Source organism: Schistocerca nitens, chromosome 1 (genome assembly GCF_023898315.1).
Source record: "Schistocerca nitens isolate TAMUIC-IGC-003100 chromosome 1, iqSchNite1.1, whole genome shotgun sequence".
NCBI classification, from domain to species: domain Eukaryota; kingdom Metazoa; phylum Arthropoda; class Insecta; order Orthoptera; family Acrididae; genus Schistocerca; species Schistocerca nitens.
The window spans coordinates 1269242963-1269262777 of record NC_064614.1 but is presented as its reverse complement, the minus strand read 5'-3'; the positions used below and the strand labels follow the sequence as shown (position 1 = coordinate 1269262777).

The 19815-nt window shown below is 44.0% G+C and overlaps 1 protein-coding gene across 1 annotated transcript in view; it reads right to left on the bottom strand.

Annotated features, from left to right (window-relative positions):
• LOC126202086 (uncharacterized) overlaps positions 1-19549 on the bottom strand; it is a 175696-nt gene extending 156147 nt beyond the window's left edge. The window contains exon 1 of the mRNA XM_049936835.1: positions 19464-19549. Within this exon, the coding sequence (XP_049792792.1) occupies positions 19464-19506 (43 nt within the window). The 5' untranslated portion in view covers positions 19507-19549. The remainder of the gene's footprint in view (positions 1-19463) is intronic.
• Positions 19550-19815: the final 266 nt, after the last annotated feature.

Genomic DNA, 19815 nt, shown 5'->3' with positions numbered 1-19815 from the left:
GATTTCTTCAATCATTTTATATTTGTTTGTCTTAAAAGTATTGTGGGAACAATCTTATAATATTACTTTCATATAATTATTGACCGAATTTAAAAATTTAAATTACTGTTATAATCTAATCATTAAGAGGTATAACGCTACAGCTACATCGAGCGTCGATGCGTTTTTCTCCCCGCTTTAAAGTAGTAACGCCAAGTCATTGAATTGAAAACGTTTGTTGAGTGAAAGAAGAGAGGATGTAGGTGGGGGGAAATCATTTTATTAATGTTCGTAATAAATATGCTTCACGTCATCACCCAAGAGTGTACGAGATGCCGCGCAGCAACTCGTACAGGGGAGCACGGCAGGCAGCAGACTGACCGACGCCGGGCGACAAACGATCACAAGAGGGCGAGCGCTGCTCACGACATGCCTGCCGGGGTTTTCTGCATTCCAGAGCAGCGTCACAGCCAGTCTTAGCACCGCGTCCATTCCTCACTGACGTAGTTGCACCACACCAAAATAATTGAAGCGCGGAAGTGGAAAACGTTGTAAGAGCCGTTTTTCCACTAAACGCGTTTTCGGTGCTGTTGTGTTCTCGGTACTCTGTTGCATACCCCTAGACTTGATCCAAGTGCCAAATCACGGAGGAAGTGTTTAAAACATGTGGTTTTAGATGGCGTCTTTGTGCCAAACACTGCTTCCCTCTGGCTTCGCAAAATTTAGAAGATACGAGAAATAGTTTTTGTTGACTTCAGTTCTACTAGTTAAAAACTTATCGCTGTGTTTCTGTACGTGTATCATCACAAATAAAACTTAGTCATCAGTACTAGTTGCACGTGAAACACAAATTTTCTACTAGGCACTTGGACGCAATCGGATTTCCAGTATATTTGTTAGAACGTTCTTAATAAAGTATTTATTTTGTAATTTGTCTTTTTTTTGCGGAGGTGTGGTGAGCTGTACAATTCTGCGGTATCAGAATACCTTCTCAGTTTTTTTGGACAGAAATCAGTTATGTACAAATAGAGCTGCGTTGTGTTTCTTGAAGTTTTTCCAGAGCATCAGATATTCCGTCATCCCCAGATACAGACCCGAAAGATACTGGAATAGAGGTACATTCGTTTTTTCATTCTGTTGACAAATGTGACGTTTGACACTTAGAACGTTTTCGATTTCTATTCTTCAGTTAATATTGCACTTAACAAGTTATTTGACACAGATGGAGGTTAATGAGTTACCATGAGGCACGGTGACTGTAATAGTAGTTTCAGAATATACGAGTGGGTAAGATTTGGCTGCGTAGCCATTCATTGCTACGATGAGAGGCTCTGAGTGGCTGTATGGTGACTTATATGTCCAGTTATTACACTACTGTGCGATCTACTTCTCGTCCAAAGCTTGATACATATAGTAGGGAGAGCCGTTTACTCGTTGGAATTGTTATTCGTCTGGAATGGCGGAAATTTTAAAAATTATAGGACGTACGTGAGTGTAGACAGTCAGATGCAAATTTAGCGTGGCAGTGAGGCTTTGTGCACTGGATCCGTTGCGCATAATGGGGAATTTTTAGGTTGGGGCCCCTTTTTCTGAACAATTTACCCGAGTCATATCATCGAGACTGATATTAAACTTGAAGTTGACGGTCAGGAACTTTAGTCTGGAGTTTCATGTTTTAAAACCAACCTTTCAGACCATTAGTCACGAGAACCGCCACACCATAAAGATGTAACAGAATCAGGTAAATATTAAGATTACAAACTATGTGTATGTCCTCAGGCGCGGGGATTACTCAGAATATATTCGTCCAGTATTTGAGAATGAGAGCACTTTAGTGACCTCCAACAGACTTTACAGATACTCTGAAATTTTTTGGAAACTTTTTCTCATTGACACCCTCCATAAGAAAACGAAACCAAAAAGTTCGTCATTTACTACATTTTCGCTGTTCATGCAGTAAAACATCTCCATCAGACATTACGTGAGTTACTTCTTTACTATTAACATGGGAGGTCGATTTTTAGAGTCATCGGTACGGCGGTTAGTGGTGTAGTATTAAAAAAATGATAGAACGTTATACATGTTGACTTGCTGTTTTGTGTTCCCAAGACATTTAACGATAGAAGCAGATGGTTCCAGTCATGTAATATGATCCATAATTTCATTTCATCCCCTTAAGATCTGAAAAGCAAATGAAGTGCTGAAAGTGTCACAGATACAGATGAGAAGGATGGTTGGAAACTTAAAAGTCCGAGTCGAAAAGCGAATGTCCGTCGCTACCCAGTGACAGATGGACGAATGTTAGTTATCACTGCGCAATGAACGTGAAGCAAAAGTTATGGTATTTTTTCTAAATTAGGCGTACTGGTTTATATCTCACGCGTAATGAATAATTATGTTATGATTTGTGTATTTCCGTCTACAGAAATCATTATAAAATCGAACACACATTCTGTTAAAGTTGTCTATGTGATTGAACATCTCTTTTCGCAACGCGACAGGCAATAGGAAGCCTAATACCCCTCAAACCTCGAAAATCATAAGACCACTATTAACATGTCGACAAATGGTTCCAACAGACCTAGACTGTGACAGAGCTTGACATTAGTGAAAGCAGAACTTCCGTAATTACACTTACTTTATATTTTTTCACATTTAAAAAACACTACGTTGGTGCATAAGTTCATAGCGTTTTTCAAAAAAATGGTTCAAATGGCTCTGAGCACTATGGGACTCAACTGCTGAGGTCATTAGTCCCCTATAACTTAGAACTAGTTAAACCTAACTAACCTAAGGACATCACAAACATCCATGCCCGAGGCAGGATTCGAACCTGCGACCGTAGCGGTCTTGCGGTTCCAGACTGCAGCGCCTTTAACCGCACGGCCACGTCGGCCGGCTCATAGCGTTTTTGTTTTGTATTACGATTGTTTTGTATTGCTGTTGGTACAGGTTTCTTTATCGATTGTCATTTCTTATTTGTAGTTCATTGTTGCTATTTGAGTTTACATATTGTCTTTTTGTCATTTGGAGATAGTGGACGGAACTGTGGACGCTAGGATATGGTGTGCCAAGTGGAGAAATCGGGCCATTTCCGACATATTCTTCTGTTTGATTTCGACAGATGGGTGACAGCAGCGGAGCAGCGGAGGCAACCAGAGACATTTGCGCCGAGTATGCGGATAATTCCACTGGACAGACCACGACATGAAAATGATTTCTTGTTTCAAGCAGGATCGTTTTACATTAGTGACTTTCCGCGTTCAGGAAGACCTTCGGGGTTTGATTAAGGTTGTTTAAATACATTACTTCACAGTGATGCAGGAGTGTACTCGATAATGAGTAAATGTGATGAACATTACATCATCGTGCTACGTTTGCTTGCAATGAGTAAGGTACAAAAATCGGGTGTGTGGGTACCGCGTGCTCTTAGCCAAAATCACAACAATCAGCGGGTGCATCTCGCTTTTTCATTATAATTCCACTGCTGTATCGTTACGGGTGACGAGGAATGGTGTCTTCGTGCCAACATAAAAGTAGAAAGGAATGGCTGAGCCCAAACGAAACAGAAACAGTAACAGACCAGCGCGCGTCCACAAGAGATAATGTTATGCGTCAGGTGGAGCAGCGACGGTGTGGTGTACTACGAATTGCTTCCCCGAGGTCTAACCGTCACTGCTGACATATATTAACAACTGAGACGTCATGCAGACGCCGTCCGAGAACAACGAGCAGGAAGACTGCGTCAAGTCATGGTTCTCCACGATAACGCCCTCCCGCATTCCGCTAGACAGACACAAGGGAGTTGGGATGGGAAGTCATTCCGGACCCACCTTCTACACCTGACCTTGCGCCATCAGTTTTCACCGTTTCCGCTCTCTAACGTACAGTCTTCAAAGAATTCCCTTTCCGGATGAAAAAGCGCTCCGAACATGGCTCGACGACTTCTTCGGGTCAAAACCCTGTGATTTCTACAGTCGCGTAATCGAAAAGTTATCCGAGCGATGGCAGGCTGTTGTAAATAGTGAAGGGGAATATATTGTTAATAAAGTCACTCTTATATGTATCTATTAAGTTTATTAAACTTACCGAAAAATATCATGAATTTATGCACCAACCCACTATTTCATGTTTTAAATAAAAGATCTTGTATCATGGTGTACCAGGCAATTTGCTTTCAAATGCTATATTTCCGTCTAGAAGAAACAAAATGTCTCGAATTATAGTGTATGTATTGCCATCGAAGTCATCTGTAATATTAATGTTGTTATTGAATATTAAAGCAGTAGTTTTGAAGGAAACTAAGTATTGTAATGTGAATTCGTTTCCGCCGTGTTCGCCAGTAGCAATAAATACGCTGCCTTAATGGCACCGTATCAGATAGATTATATAATGGTAAGACAGAGATTTAGGAACCAGGTTTTAAATTGTAAGACATTTCCAGGGGCAGATGTGGATTCTGACCACAATCTATTGGTTATAAACTGCAGATTGAAACTGAAGAAACTGCAAAAAGGTGGGAATTTAAGGAGATGGGACCTGGATAAACTGAAAGAACCAGAGGTTGTAGAGAGTTTCAGGGAGAGCATAAGGGAACAATTGACAGGAATGGGGGAAAGAAATACAGTAGAAGAAGAATGGGTAGCTCTGAGGGATGAAGTAGTGAAGGCAGCAGAGGATCAAGTAGGTAAAAAGAAGAGGGCTAATAGAAATCCTTGGGTAACAGAAGAAATATTGAATTTAATTGATGAAAGGAGAAAATATAAAAATGCAGTAAATGAAGCAGGCAAAAGGGAATACAAACGTCTCAAAAATGAGATCGACAGGAAGTGCAAAATGGCTAAGCAGGGATGGCTAGAGGACAAATGTAAGGATGTAGAGGCTTGTCTCACTAGGGGTAAGATAGATACTGCCTACAGGAAAATTAAAGAGACCTTTGGAGAGAAGAGAACCATTTGTATGAATATCAAGAGCTCAGATGGCAACCCAGTTCTAAGCAAAGAAGGGAAGGCAGAAAGGTGGAAGGAGTATATAGAGGATTTATACAAGGGCGATGTACTTGAGGACAGTATTATGGAAATGGAAGAGGATGTAGATGAAGATGAAATGGGAGATAAGATACTGCGTGAAGAGTTTGACAGAGCACTGAAAGACCTGAGTCGAAACAAGGCCCCGGGAGTAGACAACATTCCATTAGAACTACTGATGGCCTTGGGAGAGCCAGTCATGACAAAACTCTACCATCTGGTGAGCAAGATGTATGAGACAGGCGAAATACCCACAGACTTCAAGAAGAATATAATAATTCCAATACCAAAGAAAGCAGGTGTTGACAGATGTGAAAATTACCGAACTATCAGTTTAATAAGTCACAGCTGCAAAATACTAACGCGAATTCTTTACAGACGAATGGAAAAACTGGTAGAAGCGGACCTCGGGGAAGATCAGTTTGGATTCCGTAGAAATGTTGGAACACGTGAGGCAATACTAACCTTACGACTTATCTTAGAAGAAAGATTAAGAAAAGGCAAACCTACGTTTCTACCATTTGTAGACTTAGAGAAAGCTTTTGACAACGTTAACTGGAATACTCTCTTTCAAATTCTGAAGGTGGCAGGGGTAAAATACAGGGAGCGAAAGGCTATTTACAATTTGTACAGAAACCAGATGGCAGTTATACGAGTCGAGGGGCATGAAAGGGAAGCAGTGGTTGGGAAAGGAGTGAGACAGGGTTGTAGCCTCTCCCCGATGTTATTCAATCTGTATATTGAGCAAGCAGTAAAGGAAACAAAAGAAGAATTCGGAGTAGGTATTAAAATTCATGGAAAAGAAGTAAAAACTTTGAGGTTCGCCGATGACATTGTAATTCTGTCAGAGACAGCAAAGGACTTGGAAGAGCAGTTGAACGGAATGGACAGTGTCTTTAAAGGAGGATATAAGATGAACATCAACAAAAGCAAAACGAGGATAATGGAATGTAGTCAGATTAAATCGGGTGATGCTGAGGGGATTAGATTAGGAAATGAGACACTTAAAGTAGTAACGGAGTTTTGCTATTTAGGGAGTAAAATAACTGATGATGGTCTAAGTAGAGAGGATATAAAATGTAGACTGGCAATGGCAAGGAAATCGTTTCTGAAGAAGAGAAATTTGTTAACATCGAGTATAGATTTAAGTGTCAGGAAGTCGTTTCTGAAAGTATTTGTATGGAGTGTAGCCATGTATGGAAGTGAAACATGGACGATAACCAGTTTGGACAAGAAGAGAATAGAAACTTTCGAAATGTGGTGCTACAGAAGAATGCTGGAGATAAGGCGGGTAGATCACGTAACTAATGAGGAGGTATTGAATAGGATTGGGGAGAAGAGAAGTTTGTGGCACAACTTGACTAGAAGAAGGGATCGGTTGGTAGGACATGTTTTGAGGCATCAAGGGATCACAAATTTAGCATTGGAGGGCAGCGTGGAGGGTAAAAATCGTAGAGGGAGACCAAGAGATCAATACACTAAGCAGATTCAGAAGGATGTAGGTTGCAGTAGGTACTGGGAGATGAAGAAGCTTGCACAGGATAGAGTAGCATGGAGAGCTGCATCAAACCAGTCTCAGGACTGAAGACCACAACAACAACAACAACAACAATGGCACCGCCGCTGCGGCCAGCATTTCGAACACGATCGAGTGCAGACATTCATCGTCCTCCTCAGTCATCTGTCGTGCCGACAACAACAGTTGATGCCCTTCGTATGCGGTGGAGGAAGGCGAGTTGCAGAGCCAGTGTGTAGCGCTGCGGCCTGGCTCCAGATCAGACGGCTGCCGGCTGTGTGATGTGCACCGTTACCTCGGCCCGCGGCCTTACCTGGCAGCTTTTTTTGCTCGGCTGCTCACAGAGCGGGCGCGCCATCCGCCGCTATATCGCTTTATTGGCGTGACGGACGGGCAGCCGAGCAGCCTACGCCAGAGCAATACTGGAACCCGGCTGGAACGTGTGCGAGTGCCTCGCCTGCGGGCTAACTGCTCCGCTATCATTTCCAGCTCACAACAGCTTCGCAACTTATCTAAAAGTGTCCTTACCACCAGTACCCGAAATCCGGAATTGGTAGCACACTTGTGATTCTCTAGGATATTCGCCACGCGGAGTGACCGAGTGGTTTGAGGCGCCATTCACGGATTGCGCGGCTCCTCCCGCCGGAGGTTCGAGTCCTCCCTCGGGCATGCGTGTGTGTGTTGTTCTTAGCATAAGTTAGTTTAAGTAGTGTGTAAGTCTAGGGACCGATGACCTCCAGCCTTTTGGTCCCTTAGGAATTCACACACATTTGAACATTTTGTAGAGTACTTACACCGAAAGTTATGCAACATAACAAAGCGGGATTTTCGACATACGTAACCTAAAGTTAAAATATTTCTATATTCGGGATTTATTTACGTGGTTTTCAATCTTTATGAGGTACAGTTACGGGTAAATGGGCCGTCTCTCACATCGATTTTCTGTAAGACACTACCACCCTAAGTAACATTCATTGCAAAAGTGGAATAAAGAGCCGAAAACTAGTATAAACGTCAACAAATATATATCTAAACGTGAACAGCTGTCTGTAGATGAACCTGTCAGTTCAAAACCATTAACGGCGCTATTTGTAAAAATAAACAGCATTATTGGCAGTGGCTGGTTGCTGCTGTCTTCTTCGCAAGAATCGATCTGTATAACAAGTAGTAAGTATAATTATTTTGGAGCACGACATTGACATATTTTAAACATTTTACTAAGGCTGCGGAACTATATCTCACGAAAATATTTGTGTTACGCGTTAGGACCCGTCTGTACACGAACGTTGAAAATAAATTCAGATAGTTTTCTGCGTAGGCAGTTCTCTCTTTTAACCGCACGCCGACATTTTCCTTCACTTTTGTATCACAACCAGTAAGCCATTTAAGACGCGGGTGTGGGCGGAGACTCGGGCAGCTCTCAGCCGACACACGGAGAGCTGACGTGCTCGGCACACTTTCTTCGCTCAGCGGCCGCCTCGTCCGTGCTTGTAAAGCGGCTTACGACAGAACTGTGTGTCGGTGTTCAACTTGCTTTTTTATGGGAATTCGTCAGCCGATCATCATCATACATCATAACAAACGTATAGCAGTTTCTGATTTGAGGTCTAAGCATGACACTTGTATTACGACTGCAGCATTCCCACCCCCTCAAGAAAGAGGAAAAGCGCCTCGGAAGGGTGTTTCCTTCCTGTTAGAGGGGCGAGGCACTGCGACACACATATTGCTCAGTGGTTTCATTTGCACCGCTTCTCGTTAACTAGGCCTCTCGAACTTGCGGTTGGCTTCACCGATGAAGCGATTAACGTCGTTCTTATGAAGAAAGCTAAGTTCGAAGACAATTAAATCCAAAGTGCACCTTCTTTCACAGCTACCTCTGCTTCTCCACGTACATACACCTGTGCACACACATGCGTTGGGTTCAGCTATTTCCATCTGCGACAGAATTCTCTTCGAAATAAAAGTAAACCATACCCATATCATCTGAATGTTCCCCGTTCTTTCACTGTACAGCAAAATTTTAAGAGTCTACCGTGCACGCCCACTATGCATCTCCGTCATAAGACTTTCAACCTGTCTGGTAGTGAATCAGAAAACATGACACGATTCTGCAATAGCTTTCACTGGGTTTACCCACATCTGGTAGGAAATAAACCTTTAAAAAATCGAAAAACGGCATGGAGTACTTTATAGTAACATGAACTCGACTCTGATGCTAACCAAATAAAACATTTTAGTTCGTACCAAATACTGAAGGCCGTTTGCGCCACAAAGGAGACGTGCAAAAAAATTCCTGTTCACAGCTTCACATTTGCCAGTTCTTGTTTAGTAGGGGCATTGCCCGCGGAAGTTCCGCGTTCGAGAACCGGTCAACAAGAAGTTACACGGGATAGCATGCTCCGCTGCATTCTGGAAATCCCCTTCAAGATTAACAGTTCTTTCAATAACTTGAACAAATACGTGTACATTGTACAATTAATCATTATTCGTTCAAAATACATAATGCAGATTGCGGAACTGCATGCGTTAGTCATTATGTGCATTCGAGGTTTCATAGGGGTAAAGCACGATTATCCACTTACTTTAAAATTAAAAAAAGATATGTTCTACTTAAAATATACAGACCGTTTTCAGGACGCAAAAGCCACTACTGTTAACTAAGGTGATATTTAACACTAGTAAGATGAGGCTCTTATGGTCACTTCATTTGAGAGGGAGGCCCACAGTGTTTATTTGGTCGGATTGTGAAGAGTTTGATGTCCTGGCGTTGTACGTGGTAATTTAGCAGTTCTCATTGGTAACGTTCCGCTTATTGTGTATAATTCGTGTTACTATTAAATGTACGGAGAACAGTAGGGTGCTACTGTGATTATGTAATTGCTGCAGGATCTCTGAAATTAATGAATGGTTCTCCAAGATACGTTAAATTTGTAATTAAAGGCGTAAGTGTGACAAAGTTCATCGAACTGTCAAGTGATGTATTAAGGGGTTTTTCCGGTCACGAGATTAAAAAAAACATTTTTTTGCGTATTTTGACTCCTTGTAGCCTTAAGAATATGTGAGGTAAAGGATTTTCTCGGATAAAACACGTTTCAATGGAATGGCGCATACGCCTGTTCTAGCCCTCTCAGCGCTTCGGCCGTTCACGACTCCGATCGATATCTCCCTTCTCTGTAAAGAGTGTAACATCTTAGGTCGACGAAAAGAATATCGATATTGGTGTTGTACTTGCGCAACAGATCTCTCAATAAACACTTTCGACAAAACCGAGAGGAAAAAAGCGGTAATGACGGTACTTTCAACGAATAACGATCCACAGCACGATTACTGTTCGAAAGATGACTTGGAGCCTATACGCAGACCAATGAAGCAGTGAACTCACTTGCTTCAAAACACATGTTTTACAGAGTAAAAGTCGTCCAGAGTGCTAACAGTCGGGCGTGCGTCATTTTTAACGACGAATTTTAGGGTGTCATGCGTACCATGGTAGTCACTGCAGTCGTTGTCGACACCAAGGCTTACCCAGCCTCCACGACAGCCGACGAGAAACGCCTCAAGAGCTGGGAACGGCGCTCGTTCCAGAGCAGCGTCGAGGCTGGAATTGCAGCTGAAAAGGCCCGCGCTTTAGAAAATGAGATCTTCGAAGAAGAGGAAGGTTTACTGTATGGCCCAGGGATAGCAGCTTAACGGTAAGTTCTAAGTTTGTAAAGTTGTGTACACAAAAATCACATTTAAAACTTTAAATGTGTATTCTCGAGACAACGGTTGTTAAACTAGTGCGCGTGTTAAAAAAAAAGTACTCGGTTAATTGGATGCCATTTTGGATTTAATTAAATGTACACGTGTAATTTTGGCGTAAACCTCAAGAAGCAAATGTTTGTTATTTATTTACATTTAAAAGCCATAAAATAGAATGATTTTGAGTACCTACGTTTTCAAGTGGCCGCCATTTTGAAGTACTCTTCGGGGAATTTGATTATCGAAGTTCACGCCTTAGAAAATATGAATATGATAATACACGTATGTTTAATTTTGACTGCAGAGCTCTACTCCACCGTCAGTCGTGCAAACCGTTTAGTCGGACAACCCGCGCAGAGATATTTTGACCGCTGCTTCCTGCAGCATGGGCTCATCGGTTCACCGCCGAAAAATATTTACGTAGTATTTAAGTATGTATTTTTGTTTTTTAATAAATATTTGTATCACAAAACAATTAGTTGTCAAAAAAAGTTGAACATAAACATAAAGTAAGACCCCGAGACCAGAAAACCTGCTTAAACTATATATACATCTCTGTACACTCCACTGGCTACATAATAAGCTTACCTTGACTTACAGTTCGAAGAACGCTGCGGTATTACCTACTCTTCTAAAATATAATACCACAATTATCATTTACCACCACTGTGTTAAGCGGTGGACTGTACGAAGGCTGGACGTAATCCTAAGCATCAATAAGAGCCATAGCTGCCACAACAGTTATCATCTAAATACATATTTCTTTTAATGACATAAACAGCAATCCATTAGAGTTATACATATCCATATATACGGTTTTATAAGGGAAGTTAGTGTGCACATCTCTTTAGTGAATCTATCTTTAAAACGGAAGAGAATGAAATCCGCAATTATAAAACCCTTTGACAATGCGCCTATCAAAATAAAATGTCAGACAACAGTATAACTGTTTTCATAGGTCGACTAAAGTTGTCTCTCCTTGACAACTCATATACTATCGATGAATCCTTGAACAGACATTAGCAGTCAAGTACAGTCACTTGAATGTTCAACATGTCGCCGTATAAATATACACTCCTGGAAATTGAAATAAGAACACCGTGAATTCATTGTCCCAGGAAGGGGAAACTTTATTGACACATTCCTGGGGTCAGATACATCACATGATCACACTGACAGAACCACAGGCACATAGACACAGGCAACAGAGCATGCACAATGTCGGCACTAGTACAGTGTATATCCACCTTTCGCAGCAATGCAGGCTGCTATTCTCCCATGGAGACGATCGTAGAGATGCTGGATGTAGTCCTGTGGAACGGCTTGCCATGCCATTTCCACCTGGCGCCTCAGTTGGACCAGCGTTCGTGCTGGACGTGCAGACCGCGTGAGACGACGCTTCATCCAGTCCCAAACATGCTCATTGGGGGACAGATCCGGAGATCTTGCTGGCCAGGGTAGTTGACTTACACCTTCTAGAGCACGTTGGGTGGCACGGGATACATGCGGACGTGCATTGTCCTGTTGGAACAGCAAGTTCCCTTGCCGGTCTAGGAATGGTAGAACGATGGGTTCGATGACGGTTTGGATGTACCGTGCACTATTCAGTGTCCCCTCGACGATCACCAGTGGTGTACGGCCAGTGTAGGAGATCGCTCCCCACACCATGATGCCGGGTGTTGGCCCTGTGTGCCTCGGTCGTATGCAGTCCTGATTGTGGCGCTCACCTGCACGGCGCCAAACACGCATACGACCATCATTGGCACCGAGGCAGAAGCGACTCTCATCGCTGAAGACGACACGTCTCCATTCGTCCCTCCATTCACGCCTGTCGCGACACCACTGGAGGCGGGCTGCACGATGTTGGGGCGTGAGCGGAAGACGGCCTAACGGTGTGCGGGACCGTAGCCCAGCTTCATGGAGACGGTTGCGAATGGTCCTCGCCGATACCCCAGGAGCAACAGTGTCCCTAATTTGCTGGGAAGTGGCGGTGCGGTCCCCTACGGCACTGCGTAGGATCCTACGGTCTTGGCGTGCATCCGCGCGTCGCTGCGGTCCGGTCCCAGGTCGACGGGCACGTGCACCTTCCGCCGACCACTGGCGACAACATCGATGTACTGTGGAGACCTCACGCCCCACGTGTTGAGCAATTCGGCGGTACGTCCACCCGGCCTCCCGCATGCCCACTATACGCCCTCGCTCAAAGTCCGTCAACTGCACATACGGTTCACGTCCACGCTGTCGCGGCATGCTACCAGTGTTAAAGACTGCGATGGAGCTCCGTATGCCACGGCAAACTGGCTGACACTGACGGCGGCGGTGCACAAATGCTGCGCAGCTAGCGCCATTCGACGGCCAACACCGCGGTTCCTGGTGTGTCCGCTGTGCCGTGCGTGTGATCATTGCTTGTACAGCCCTCTCGCAGTGTCCGGAGCAAGTATGGTAGGTCTGACACACCGGTGTCAATGTGTTCTTTTTTCCATTTCCAGGAGTGTATTAGTCCAGTTCTCTATGCATTTTTTTATTCTATCAACGCATGCCACATCGTGATGTTTATCGTGAATATTACTTACGGAACATGGAAATAAGTAGCCCCTTATCATTGATGGTCTAAGGTTACTGTACCGCTTTGTGTGAATTATGTGGCCATAGGTACGAGTGAGATACGGCCATAGTTTTTCCCGTGTCCTCGTGAAACCGAAGTTCTTTTTCAGTTCGCTCCGGACTGGTAAGTTAGCGAGACCTTAATTGCTGCTGCGAACCGGTTGTACCTCAAAACCTCGTAAACTGTTATACGATAAGTAGTATGGAATATCGTACGTATATGTTGGTCTGTGGCAGACGGTGCGAAGAGACTATATTGCACAGAAGCTGAAATGCCTTCGCTTTAGAGGTTGGAGTCATATTTCTTAGTGCCTTAGTACGGGATTTGGCAAAGACCATTTGTAATGCTCCCAGTTTCTAGCAGTATCCTGTTCTCTGTTGCCTAATGTGTCACCGAAATGTGAGTTCTGATATTAACGAAGAGCTAAATGTTTGGCACTGTGGCCGTAGAGGTGGCTGCTACAGACATGGAATACTCAACATACGCATCACGCGGCGAATGTCCAACTTCTTCTATTCTCCTGCTGAAGCTGACTCATTCTTGTCAGAACCTGTTTTGTCAAGGCTACAAGACTCCTAAATTAAACGTGTGAGTCTCTATGGCTTTACGAGGCAGCAGCGTGGGTGCGCCGAAATCTTAGTTGCCTTCCTAGCCGTTTATTGAATTCAGAACGCTGCCCTATCATTTCCATTAAGTTTTGTTCCCCATGCATATTTGAACCCTGCGACATAGACTCACTTCTTCCCGTGGCGTAAGATATCCATCTATTTCCGCAATGAACACTTATACCGAGATTTTATGAACGATTATGAATATCAGACGAAAAGTACAAAAGGATCGCCGGTTTTAACGTCCCAAACAGACGGACGGTTAAACACCAACTGCATTGAATTGTCTTGCTAGGAGATAATTTTGGGCTTTAACTCTCTGTATTTGACGGTCAGAAAATTTGCATATCGTCCTCTCACCCCGTTGATATCCAAAATAACGACGAAAGAAGTTTCCAAGTTTCTGGATTCGAACCACTTACCTCCAGGTAGTGCCCCCACGCAATTGCGTGTTGTGTTCATCTCGGCTAGGGTGTAAGATCGAAATCTTAGGTGGCTACGGGAAAAGAAGCCTACATCTTCATAACCCCCTTTAATGGCTTTGAGCACTATGGGACTTAACATCTATGGTCATCAGTCCCCTAGAACTTAGAACTACTTAAACCTAACTAACCTAAGGACAGCACACAACACCCAGCCATCACGAGGCAGAGAAAATCCCTGACCCCGCCGGGAATCGAACCCGGGAACCCGGGCGTGGGATGCGAGAACGCTACCGCACGACCACGAGATGCGGGCTAACCCCCTTTAGCAACATTACTATTTGACCAACAATATCTTACACGTTAAGTATTATATCCGCCTATATACAGGGTGAGTCACGTAAGATGTCATACCCTTCTATGTCGTGAACAGTTATATCGGAAAGCCGTTTTCGGTATACGTTAGAGCGTCTAGGATCACGTAATTTTTTTTTTTGCTTGGTTAATGTTTTTAGCGCTGGTATCAACGGAGATAATGAAGCAAGTACACTGTTTAAATGGAATCGTATACTTTTTATAACTGCATTCGATACTTCTTGAGAAGGCAGTTATAATGATATAGCATTTGTTAATGTTGACGTTGAAACGCCGGCCGGAGTGGCCGAGCGGTCCTAGGCGCTTGAGTCTGGAACCGCGTGACCTCTACGGTCGCAGGTTCGATTCCTGTCTCGAGCATGGATGTGTGTGATGTCCTTGGGTTAGTTAGGTTTAAGTAGTTCTAGGGGACTGATGACCTCAGATATTAAGTCCCATAGTGCTCAGAGCCATTTGAACTTTTTTTTTTTACGTTGAAACCTGTCGTAAAAAAATTCGAGAAATACCCTAGAATTTTAGAGCACGTGGGTCGGAATCGGCATTGGCGGTGCAAACACCGCCAAGCAGATCTCTCGTGCTACGCTGTGTCAGAATGTCAACACATTTCCCTGTTCACGTCTGTGGACTGTGGGCCGCTCGTTTCTGCTTCAACATTCGTTGCGTACAGACATGTACACCAATGAGGAGAAGCTGGGTATACTACTTTTATATGGTGACTGCGAAAGAAATGGCGTAAAAACAGTGCAGCGGTATAGGGCTATCTATCCGAATCGCCAATGTACGATGCGCCAGCAACTGCACGAAATATGCTCTGATAACATTAGTGCGGGCGGGCTGCTTGGAGTCAAAAAAGAGGACAAGAAGGTAGACTGCAACTGGCAAACACGAAGGAGCTGTTCTGGCTACGACGGTAATGAATCCGCACAGTGCCACGAGACATACTGCCAAGGAATGTGGAATCAGCCAGATGAATGTCATTCGCATCCTGCATCGACAGAATTTCCATCTCTGTTATCTGTCACTATTTTGGGCACTCGACGACAGCGATTTCGAACGTCGTACAGAATTTCGTCGGTTTGCCCTTCAGCCTTTACTCTTTACCGATGAAGCAACGTTTACTAACCATGAGAATATAAATTTGCATAACATGCACTACTGGGTAGCTGAAAACCCACACTGGCTTCGTCAGGTGCAACATCAACGCCCGTGGAGCGTAAGCGTTTGGTGCGGCATCGTAGGAAGTGAGAGTGTGGGGATCTTACTTCATCTCAGGCGTTCTAAATGGACAATTGTACGCACGCTTTCTGACGAAAATTATGCCGTTTCTTCTAGAAGAGGTGCCACTGAATATTCGACAGTGTACGTGGCTGCAACACGACGGTTGTCCAGCTCACTCGTCCCGTGTTGCAACGCAAATACTGAATGAGAACTTTCCTGGACGTTGGACAGGACGAAGTTCTGTAGTCAAATGGCCTCCGAGGTCCCCCGACTTGATTCCTCTCGATTTCTTTCATCTGGGAGCACTCAGAGACGCAGTCTATGACGAAGCCCCAACTACGCCAGATGATAAGTATCGCCGAATCACCTCCGCATGCTCTACCATATCATCCACTGTTACTATACCATATCATCCACTGTTATTACGTCTGTTCACAGTTTTTTCGAACGGCGATTGCAAATGTGCCTTTCAGTCTGTGGTCAGCAGTTTGAACACATGCTTAAATAAAGGGTAAAGTTATTTTTGGAAGACAAAATTTGTGTAATGTGATTTGGGTGGTTACCAAATCGTCGCTGGTAAATTGTTTATTTCATTTACGTGTGTGCGAAATTGCATTGCAACGTCAAATAATTCGACAGGTTGTATTGAAGGTAGCTAGCAACACTGTCATTACGCGCTTACGTTCAGCATGAAACGACGTTTCGTTAAGAACAATATTTATTTTGCGGTGTATAGGTGGTCACCAAAGCATTTATAATAAATTGTTTAGTTCAACGAATATATCCAATATGATATAATTTAGAGTAGTGTAGGCAGAGAAAGCTGTCCGATAGCACGTGTTTTACCTCTAAGAAGCACACAGCCACGTGTAGGAAAAGAGAGTTCAAATCTTCCCTCTAACATTTACATATTTAATACAGTAGTCCTTTTTGCGGCGTATAAGATCTCCTTATTTTTAAAGAATGAACAGTTGATTTCTCTGTATCATCTCAGGTAAATGTGGGAGGATACACGAATGTGAAACGGTTTTCCTAAGCCCTTGGTGATACGCTAGATTCTAGACTATGACGTATCCCCATGTACAACATTCATAGGTGGACCTGCTCGTATTCGAGCCCTGAGCCTTGTCTGTGTGCAGCTTCGATCGGTGCGGATATACAGTATAAGATGTATTCAGAAAGACCAGTCGGAGGCTGTAAAATAAAAATCGCCAGAGGGATCGCAATGCCACTGTCTGCGGAAGAAGGTGAGGTCACAATCTCGAGGGGCATGACAACAGACTGAGCACGTGCGAGAGTCGACCGTCCACTACATTCAATACTGCCGGAAAGAGAGAGGGGAAAGCAGAGGGGCGTAGCGCGCTTCATTACAGCGGGAATTCACCGAAGCATGGCACAAGTGTATGGAGAGCTCTGCATGTCCAATCCAGAACACTGGAATTGGGCAACCAACTGCGCTACCCAGTAGACCAAATGACAACCCATTTGTTACTTCGGAAGCGGCTAGACGCATGGATTGTTAATATTTGCTTTGAATTAACATCGCAAAATTCTTGCCTAATACAGTATTCGTTAATCTGCAAAACTGGTAGGATAATTTTGTAAAATCGATGCAGCTGCATTCGAAAAGCTTTATTTTAATTTTTTAAGAAAATTTACGGTGGATCGCTTTTCAGAAGCAGAACCATAGTTATAACTATATTGGCCCGTAAATGGTGCGGTGAAAAGTTTATATCTTGAACGGACAACCTCTCGCTCTATCAGATGGGGCACGAGCTGCCAGCTACGCGCCAATTATCTCTTATCGCAACCGATAAACTCTTGATATGCATCGCATTACCTACGGCAATGAAACCTGACTTACGACAGTGCGTTCCAACAAACATAAATAGAGTGCGCTGAATTCCTATACTTACGCTGTACTTCACATTGCATTTCCATTTTTATGACTTGGTTCAGAACCAGAGGATCAACATTAATGGTGTGCCTCCCGGCATAGAGTCGAACTGTTGTTTTCATTTATGCATAATTTTTCAACGACAGAACCGGTCGCCTTTTTTCAGAAGAAATATAATGCATAAATAGAAACAACAATCCAGCTGTGTATCCGGAAGCATACCATCAGTCACGACAAGAAAATCTGAGAGATCAAATTGCATAAACAGTTGCAGTCATTTTGTCCATCTGTTTTTATTGAACTCCTGACTGATAACCCAGAACGTTCATTTCAAAATGGTTCAAATGGCTCTGAGCACTATGGGACTCAACATCTGAGGTCATCAGTCCCCTAGAACTTAGAACTACTTAAACCTAACTAACCTAAGGACATCACACACATCCACGCCCGAGGCAGGATTCGAACCTGCGACCGTAGCGGTCGCTCGGTTCCAGACTGTAGCGCCTAGAACCGCACGGCCACCCCGGCCGGCAACGTTCGTTTCATCCATGCCATTACCATGAGCGCATGTAATGAGAATAACAGTTGCCTGTTAACAATGATAAAGGTTGTGATTATCACGTCACAGCAAACGACGTACACTGCGTTATATCAGCGTACCAGGAATTTGCGTCGTACATGGAGCAAGGTGCGTATTCTTATGAACAGAAGACAGACGAAAGTCAACTACAAGTACTGTCTCTCGACGAGTGTGATTTTCACCAGAACATAATTGTGGCAGACAGAAAGATAAAATTTTCGCCAATAAATTGGTCAACTGTTGAACGCTAACGTCTAAATCTCTTGTGTGGAGTTGTCACTTTTACAACCTGATAGCATGGACATGTCATACATGGACGTCGATAATCGAGGCACAGCAGCCATTAGTAAGGTATGTAGATCGCCAAAGTGTAGGGGGTTGTGGTGATAGGAAAACACAGTTTCTCGGAACTCGTAAGCATGCGGAGACGTCACGAAACTGGACAAACTGGTTCCCCACGATGTCACTGAAAAACATCGAAGGCATCGCATGGAATTGCGGCTCGGTATATCCTACTCGAATCTAGCGTCTCCTTCAGAGCACTTGTACGTAATGACAAAAGGATATCGTACGTTAGTTGTCACTGCTCTGTACAACGGCCAGTGCTGCCAAGAGCACCAAAACACGCAGAAACAAAGACTCCTCTTGAAAACTTATTCAGGAAAGTTCCGGACAGGACGTGTTTAGAAGCACTACTGTAGAAGAACTGCATAAAAAACTAGGAGATATGCAACATAGACTGCTGAACTGAAAGCGAAAATTTAGTGATTCCTCTTAGGTGTTTAGAAGATGTATCAACTGGTGTTCATCCAAACTGACAGTTTATTTTCCCCCTTCCTTTAACACAGTATTTCGTGGCAGAATTTGACAAAGATGGCTGGGTCAAGCTTTAAAATATTTTTCAGAAGCAATGGAAACGTTTTAGCGCCTGGACATACGTAAATATATCAGATATTTGCAACAAAGTTTGTTTTGATACTTCTTCAGTACATTAATCTGATCTGTTGCTATTTTAACACCTCGTTTCATTGTGGGTATATTATCCGTAAAAGCTCAACTGTCTACTTCCGCATCACTCTTCTTAGTCCCATTATTAAAGTTTTGAACAATTTACGAAGATTTCATTCCTTGCACAATTCTTGCAGCGTTTTTCTTCGTGAAAATACGGAACACCGTTTGCCAAATAAGACTGCGCTACAGATTCACAGATAGCACTGTGCCACTGTCGTTTTCACGCTTTTGGATCTTTCACTAATAAAGTGGCTGTCAAAAGCGACTTAGAAGAGTCCTTCCCTTCGCAGATATCGTACTGGTTTGTCATCTGCAAAACTTGTGATATTTTATTTCAAAGCAGTTGAAAGTGTCGCTATCAAATCCAAGATTTCACGACAGTAGCGAAAGAAGCACCGCATTCGCACCTGGAGGGTCGTGACATGTGAGCGAGCGTGGCGGCGCGCGCCTGCGCAGAGCAGAGCGGTGTAGCGGCGGCCGGACTCACCGCGGCTGCGCGCGCCCGCGCCCCTCTGCCGGGAGTCGGCCATGGCGTGTCCTGGCGGCTGGCGGCGTCCAACTGACGGCCGCGGCGCAGCGTCCGCGGACCCTGCCGCTCCGGCTTCGGCTACGTCACGAGCGACGCGACCGCCCCTCCAGCGAAGCGAAACACCAACCCGACCTGCCGCCGCCGCCGCCGCCGCCGACCGCGATCTTATTGCCGGCCTCCGAAGGACATCGCGAGACTGTGGCCCACCTTGGATCCTGGTTACGTGTCCCCATACCTGTTGCCATCTGTCTTCTTCTTTCGCTTCACCCGACTTCACGTTAAATCAACCAATTTTTAATGTTCTGTGCAT